This window comes from Diachasma alloeum, unplaced genomic scaffold, assembly GCF_001412515.2.
Source record: "Diachasma alloeum isolate Michigan unplaced genomic scaffold, Dall2.0 Dall_scaffold_00335, whole genome shotgun sequence".
In the NCBI taxonomy this organism is placed as follows: Eukaryota; Metazoa; Arthropoda; class Insecta; order Hymenoptera; family Braconidae; genus Diachasma; species Diachasma alloeum.
The window spans coordinates 11682-19010 of record NW_021680474.1 but is presented as its reverse complement, the minus strand read 5'-3'; the positions used below and the strand labels follow the sequence as shown (position 1 = coordinate 19010).

The 7329-nt window shown below is 47.2% G+C and overlaps 1 protein-coding gene across 1 annotated transcript; it reads right to left on the bottom strand.

Annotated features, from left to right (window-relative positions):
- Positions 1 to 2699: 2699 nt before the first annotated feature.
- On the bottom strand, positions 2700 to 4291 carry LOC107040430 (golgin subfamily A member 6-like protein 6). The gene is made up of 3 exons (XM_015260518.1): positions 4229 to 4291; positions 3259 to 3949; positions 2700 to 3202 (listed from the first exon to the last, which is right to left on the bottom strand). The coding sequence occupies exons 1-3, from the start codon at positions 4289 to 4291 to the stop codon at positions 2700 to 2702; spliced, it is 1257 nt and encodes a 418-aa protein (XP_015116004.1).
- Positions 4292 to 7329: the final 3038 nt, after the last annotated feature.

Here is a 7329-nt window from a genome sequence, read left to right as displayed (position 1 = left end):
GGCTGAGCCTTCCCAGCCAGCTTCCTTGCATGTTTTCCATATTTATTCTTTGTCGTAAACCAAAACCCTAAATACTTAAACTCATTCACTACTTCTATTACTTTCCCCTTGTATTTCCAACTCTCGTCTCTCCTTTTACCCCCATTCCTGAAGATCATGACCTTTGTTTTCGCCACACTCACCTCCATCCAATTCTCATCCGCCCATCTCTCCAATGTCCTCAGCATCTTCTCCAACCCTGCCCCATCCTCTGCCACCAGTGCCGCGTCATCAGCATACAATAGAGAGTGTACTTTCACCCCTGCCCCTGCCCCGATTGCTGCCCCTCCATCTCCTCTCTTCTCTAAATCCTCCACCATCTCCTGAATAAACACATTGAACAGTATAGGGCTTAACGGGCATCCCTGCCTCACGCCCTTTCCAGTTCTGAACTCCTCTGTCATCCCCTCTCCCGTTATCACCCTGTTCCTCGTGTCCTCGTAGATCCTCTGGGTCATCCTCAGGAATTTCCCTTTAATTCCCAATCTCTTCATCTTATCCCACAGCTTCCTCCGGTCCACTTTATCAAAAGCTGCCTTAAAATCTATAAACGCCACATATAGCTTCCCTCCCTTCCTCTTTAGCCTGCTCCCAATCAAGGTATTTAGCACAAATACCTATTCCATGGTGCCTCTCCTCCTCCTGAATCCTGCCTGCGCTTCCGACAACTTCTCTTCTTCCTCCAGCTATCTCCCCAATCTGCTAGTCATAATTGTCGCGAGAATTTTATATCCTATATCCAGAAGAGATACTCCCCTGTAATTAGCCACCAAGTTCACGTCTCCCCTTTTATGGATGGGGAAGATCGTGGCTAGTCTCCATCTATCTATCATTTCTTCTTTTCTCCACAATTCTTTGATAATCTCAGTTAATTCATTCCTCCCCTCCTCCGGTAAGTTTCTTCAGAATTCCGCCATTATACCATGTCCTGCCGCTTTTCCCAGCTTCAACTGATTTATTGCCTCTCGGATCTCCCAGTCTGTTGGCTCTTTATCCATCTCTGATTCTTCTGCGTCCTCTTCATTATTTCCAGCAACCTCCCCTCCTCCTTCGTCCAATCGTCCCTCTAGTGGTTCCTCTATACTCCGCCTCCCCTCCTTCTCTGCATCAGCTTGTCTCTTTTGCTTCTCCTCTTTCGCTTCCAGTAAGCCTTTGAAATAAGTTAGCCATTCCTCATCCGTGATCCTATTTATCTCCTTTTTCCTTGTTTTCCTGGACCAGTTCATTGCCTTCCACCAGTCCGCCATCGTCCTACTCGCTGCCACACTCCTTTGTTTGTCCTCTATCCATTCCTTAATCAGCCGATTCCTAATATTTCTCAAGACTCTCTTGGTCTCGTTATACTTCCATTTAGAAGCCCAATTCCGCTTCTTCCTGAACCTTTTCAGATCCCGAAACATCTCCCTCCTCCCTTTCTGGTATTCCCCATTATCCCAGTGTGCTCTCCTCGATGGATCTCGCCCCGAAATCATCCTCGAATCGTGTGCTGCCTTGGTTGTTACCTCTACTAGCCTCTCCCACCTGTCCTTCACCCCCTCCTCTAACTCTCTTCTCTGCGTCCATTCTTCGCTCCACTTTTCTTTGAATTCCTCTAACCGAGCTTCTTTCCACCTCAACTTTACTTTGCTGCTGCTGCCCCCACTTTCAGCCGTCTTCCTGTCCCATTCCACTCTGAAGACAACAGGGAGATGGTCCGATCCTTCTTGTTCCGTTACCACCATTTCCCAGAACCACTCAGGGGCCTCCTCCCCTCCCTTTTAACTATTATATAGTCTAATACACTTCCCAGCCCTGCCCCTTCCCCTATAAACGTTATACTCCCCTCCTCATCCTTGTTGGCCCTTCCGTTCTGTATCAACAATGCCCTTTCTTCGCACCATTCTACTAACCTTACCCCTTCGGTCCTTACTGTCTTATCCTGCGAGTTTCTTTTCCTTATGTATGATTCCCGTTCCATTCCGCACTCCGCCACCCCCTGCAGCTCTCTTATCCTCGCGTTCAGATCGCCAGCGATGATCAGTCTTTCACTCGACCCCTCCAATTCTTCCACCAGTTCATCCATTTGTCTCAAAGCTTTCGTCGGATTTTTCCCATCTTTAAGATATGTGCTCAATACTCTGTAGCTCACTTCAGTGCCCTTCTCCTTAATCTTCACCATGAGCCCATATTCCCATTCCTCTACAGTCCAATCTGCTTCCAGCGATCTCCCGATCCCCAACAAGTGACCCCCACTGGCCTTTCCTCGTTTATTCACTCTCCTTGCCTCCTTCCCGAACCATTAGAATTGCTTATTCATCTTCTCTATCATTTTCCACATCGTCTTTTTCTCCAGATGAGTTTCTTGGAACATTACTATATCCATTTCTCTCCATTCCTCCTCATTCTTTCCAATGTTTCTGACGCTTTCCACATTCCAGTGCATTATCCTGAGCCCTTGTTCTGCCCTCCTCTCCATTGCCTGCCTCCTCATTAAAAGGGCCCCCTGCTCCCCCTCCTCCCCTCACTATCCCACGCTCTCAGCTCTCCTCTTCTATCGTCCCACTTCGTACAAGCCCCATCCACCCCAAGGCTTTCGTATCCTGGCTCGGCCTGTCTCCGCTTCTTCCTCCAGTTTCTCGCCTCCTTCCCTAGCCACTCCTGCACCTCCGTCTGCCTTTCTGTTAGATCATCATAGATGTACACCCCCATCTCTTTCGTCTCAACTCTGCCCTACCCAGCATTATCCTCTTCTTGTGGTCCAGCTCCTCCACTCTTACTAACCATCCTCCCCCTTCCCTTCTGTCCATCATTTCTATCCTTGTTCTCACTCCAAATGCCTCATAGAACCAGCTTTCCAGCTCCAACCTCTTTGTCCTCGTGATGAGCGTCAGCCCCTCAATAATGAAGTTCCTTCTTTTTGCCCTTTTTGCTTCTGTCTCAGCCTGCCATTCCTCCTCTTCCAGTGCTCTCGGTGGAGGATTATAGTACTTTGCTGCCTCCTCTCTCTCCCTTTCTTCCGCATCCCGGTCCTCAGCTACCCAATTTTGGACTTCCGCCTCCCTTTCGTTCCTAACTTCCTCGTCCTCGTACTCATCCTCCCAGTACCCTGCATCGTCCTGTGCCCAGTCATACTCCTCCTCCTCCCCTTCAGAACTTCCTCCACCTTCTCCATCAGTCTGAAAACCTGCATCATTTCCTCTTTGCTCTTCCAAATTGTCGAGACCCCATCGCCTCTGGCACCTTTCTGCTCTATGTCCCGGTGAATCCTCCCCTCTAGGGAACTTCCAGGCGCCATTCCAGGGGCTACTTGGGTTGGATGCCTCTCCACTCTTTCATCCCTATCCTCTCTTCGTATTCTCCTGTTTGTCTGCTCAAGGTCCTCCGCTTTCAGCCTCCACGAGTCCGCCATCCCCTTGCATTCCCTTACTTGCCCAGCCAGGTTTTCTATCTCTTCCTCCGCTTGCCTCACTCTTTCCTGCATCTCCCTGAATTGTTCTTCCCTCCAGGTCATTGTTTCCTTCTCTACTTCCCTCCTATCACAGCTCTCGCATTTGGCCTTCCTAATTCCTTTTCTTGCCTCCTCCCTGATCAGGTGTTCCAAGTCCGCCATTCTGGTTTCCCATTCTCCTTTCTGCCTCTCTTCCCAATCCCTCATCCACTTTTCAAGACTATCAATATTCATCGCGCCCATCGAGCCCATCGATGACGGAGTTTCACTACGTCTTACCTCATTCACTCTCTGAACCTCCGACTCCTCCACCTGTCCCTGCAGTCCTCCGCGATCGTCACCGGTCCCATCCTCTTGGAGCTGTTCTATCTGTTCCCTACTACCATCATTGACCTCATCCTTAACCTCAACCGTTACACTCTGTGTTGTCCACCACTTTCTTCTTCCTTGCCTCTGCCTCCTGTGACTCTGATATTTCTCTTTCTTCCAACGTCAAGAGTGTCGGCTGAGCATCTTCTAGGCTGCTTACCTGTAGGAAAGCTAAGATACAGCAAGAAACTAGATGTTACATTTCTTCAATTGAGTGGATATACCTTATTCGACCGTTTTCATCACTAGAGTTTTTTTCCATTTCGGATTCGTCTATTAGCCAATTGAGCAAGAATTGAGCACGACACTTAGTTTCTTCCGAGGGTAAAACTGGTGAGATGTCCTTTAAACCTTTAAGCCTTACTCCCTCTTCTTCGTTTTCCATCAGTGTACTTTCGTGGTGGGCAACAGCGTCAACTTCCCCACTCTTATCCTCTGTCTCTTCTTCCTCCTCATCTTATTCTGCCTGTTCCACGGGTAATCCTGATGACTCTCTCGCCTCCGTACTTTTAGCACTGATTTCCGGCGTTCTCGGTAGGATTTTTGAAGCCTTGAATCCTTCCTCTTCCCCAGTACTCTCTACTATCTTTATCATTTCACTATTACCTACTTCCACACTCCCTGTGTCCATCCTCGATTTTGACCTAGTGCCCCGCCTACTCGTCCTGAGCGTTATCGACCTGTCCCTCAGTGCCTCTTCATTACCCTCCGAGTTTTTCTTTCTCCTACCTTTTCTTTTCTCTCCAGATGGCTCCTCCGCCCTGTTCCCCTTCTCCTTATTTCTCCCGGGTGTTTTATCCTGGTTGGCGCCATCTCCATCTCTGAAGTCATCATTTTTGCGCCCTCTTCCCCCCTTCACCGCTTTACTGCCCACCATTCTCCTAACCTCTATCACCTCACGCCGTCTTTCTTTCTACGATCCCCTGATTCATAAAGTGTTATCACTCCACCCTTCAACTCTCTCACGCTCCTTTCATCATTATCTTCTTGCTTTTCCAACTTTCACCTTTTCCAACCCGCTTTTTACGCTTATTTGGTCGTTAAAACGACTAACCACTAACTCGCGCGTCTGATACGTTTCCAATGAAAGAATGATTTTCTCTGAATTTTTTCCTTCATTTAATTTCTAATTAAAATTGCTGTTATGACCGTTAATGGCTGAGGAAAGGGGAGTTTTTTGAACATGAATGGAAACGGTTCGTTATCGATTTATATTTGAAACATGCTTTTATTCACATATTGTATCTATCACAGTTCCACTGAAACGTGAGAATACATGACGAATTGATGAAAATAAAAGACATTATAAAAAAAAAGTCAACAATTTTATTGGCGTTAATTAGTAGTAGTAAATTACGGTCGTTAATCTAAAATCCGTAATTAACATGTTCTATTGAGTCTGAATAAAGAATAATCAGTATAAGTCCATGGATTTCACAACAAATAATCATGAGGAATGAATAATTAAATCTTCATGCATCATCAGTTACAATTTTTTTTGTTCGTGATATTTTGTTCACGATAGAAACTATTTTAGAGAAAAAATCTGTGGAATTTCATCTTTGCATCCAACTTTTTCTATTGAGACATTTTCTATAGATATTCCTCGACATGAACTTTTTACGTTTTTTTTAACTTTATTTTGATTCTCTCGTCATTAAGGGACTTCCGCAGTAAGTACATGGGAGTAGAAGGATATGGACTGTAGAGCTGAAATTTTGAGAATATCTTCTTTAAGTCCGAAAACGCTGAACCACGTAGATTGTTGAGGAGAAAATATGAAAAATGTGTCATTAATGCAGTCTTATGGCACCACTTTTTCAAAAATCACAAAAAAATAATTGACAATGGAATAAAAATCCAAATGCTTCACTAATAGAACCGTATATATTTCAGGAACATATCCCCACAATTTTATTAGCCGTCACCACAGGGATTATTTGTAATTATTGAAAATGTATGGCATAGTTTGGGATAGTTACGTAAGAGGAAACTAATGGCAGAACATGGCAACGTTGAGGCCATCGTATTTGTGGCCATACTGTGAACTCAGCCAAAGCATATACTATAGATCCTATAGTACAGTATAGGATTTTATCGGGACGCAAGAATACCAACTCCCCCTCCACGGGGTTCCCACTTTGTCGTTAGTGAGGGGGCTCGGTCGCGGGCGGTGGGGGTCTTAAGGACTACCGCCGCCCGCGTTCGCTAAGAGGAATCCACCCAATCCATGTATGTGAGCGGCGTAAGCCATGGCCTCGGCCATACCGTGCCTAAGGATGCGTGGCACAAGGGAAGCTGTGTCGCTAACGGTGCCTCTCAGAAACCTGGGCGACCTCTGAGAATAGTCTTGGGTGTAACCCATCCGAGACAAGCCAAGCCCTGGGCAATCGCGGCAATGCACCAGGGGAAAACGCTTAACCGCGGTACTCGTGAGACCAAAAATGGAAACCAATCTAAAAAATCTCAGTATTGAAAAAGAAAGTTCGGGTGGGGCCAGCGATGGCGAACACACGAAGTCTGACAAGGTTGACCAGTCTGGTACCGATGTGAATCGGGTCAGACTGAGTGGAGCTGAGAGAAGACGTCGCAAGAGAGCGAAGCTGCATCAAACCTCGGGGGCGATTGCAACCTTGACGGATGCAGCAGCGAAGGTCGATGAGGGAAGGGGGGAGGAGGCTGTGAGAAAGGCAATAAAACGCCTTCCATCGGAGCGTACCACGCCAAGCCCCTCAGTCAGACCGAAAGAAAAGAGAATGAGAACGCAGGATCAGGGCACATATGCTCAGAACACTACGAGCTCATTCAAGTTTGCAGTTATGCCGGAGTCATATCCGGATCAGAAACTGGGCACTGAAGAGGTAACGGAGGTGAAGAAACTCCTGAAGAGGGCCATTCTGGCGTTACCTGACGGGGTGAAAGCACCCACCTTCAACGGTGTCTGGGAAAGAGAAGGTGTGGCGATGGTGTACTGCACTGATGAGGAAACGGGAAATTGGCTGAAAAGCCTTTTCCCCGAAAACAAAATAGCTGGACTTACTGTACGTGTGGTCGCAGCCTCGGAGCTTCCCAAGAAGCACAGGGTTGTACTACACGTGGAAGACCCAGATCTAACCGCTCAAGAAGCACTGTGCTTCCTTGAGAAACAAAATGCAGGACTGCAGGCCAGAGAGTGGGTTGTCGCTCGGGGCAGTGAGAGTAGGGACGCGAAAAGTGCCCACTTCGTTGCGCTGATAGACGACCGATCACTCTCTGTTCTGAAAGCCTGCAACTTCAGACTGCACTGCGGGATTCAAAAAGCAACTGTCAAGCTGCTTGCGAAAGACCGTGGTGAAAGTCAGAAGAAGGGTACATAGAAGTACCAGGAAAAGAATCATCATTATGGCTGCAACCCGGGTGCACATTGTACAGATAAATTTGCACCACAGCAAAGCAGCCTCGGCTACTCTAGTCAGGCTGTTAGCTGGGATGCAGACTGTCATAGCAATGATCCA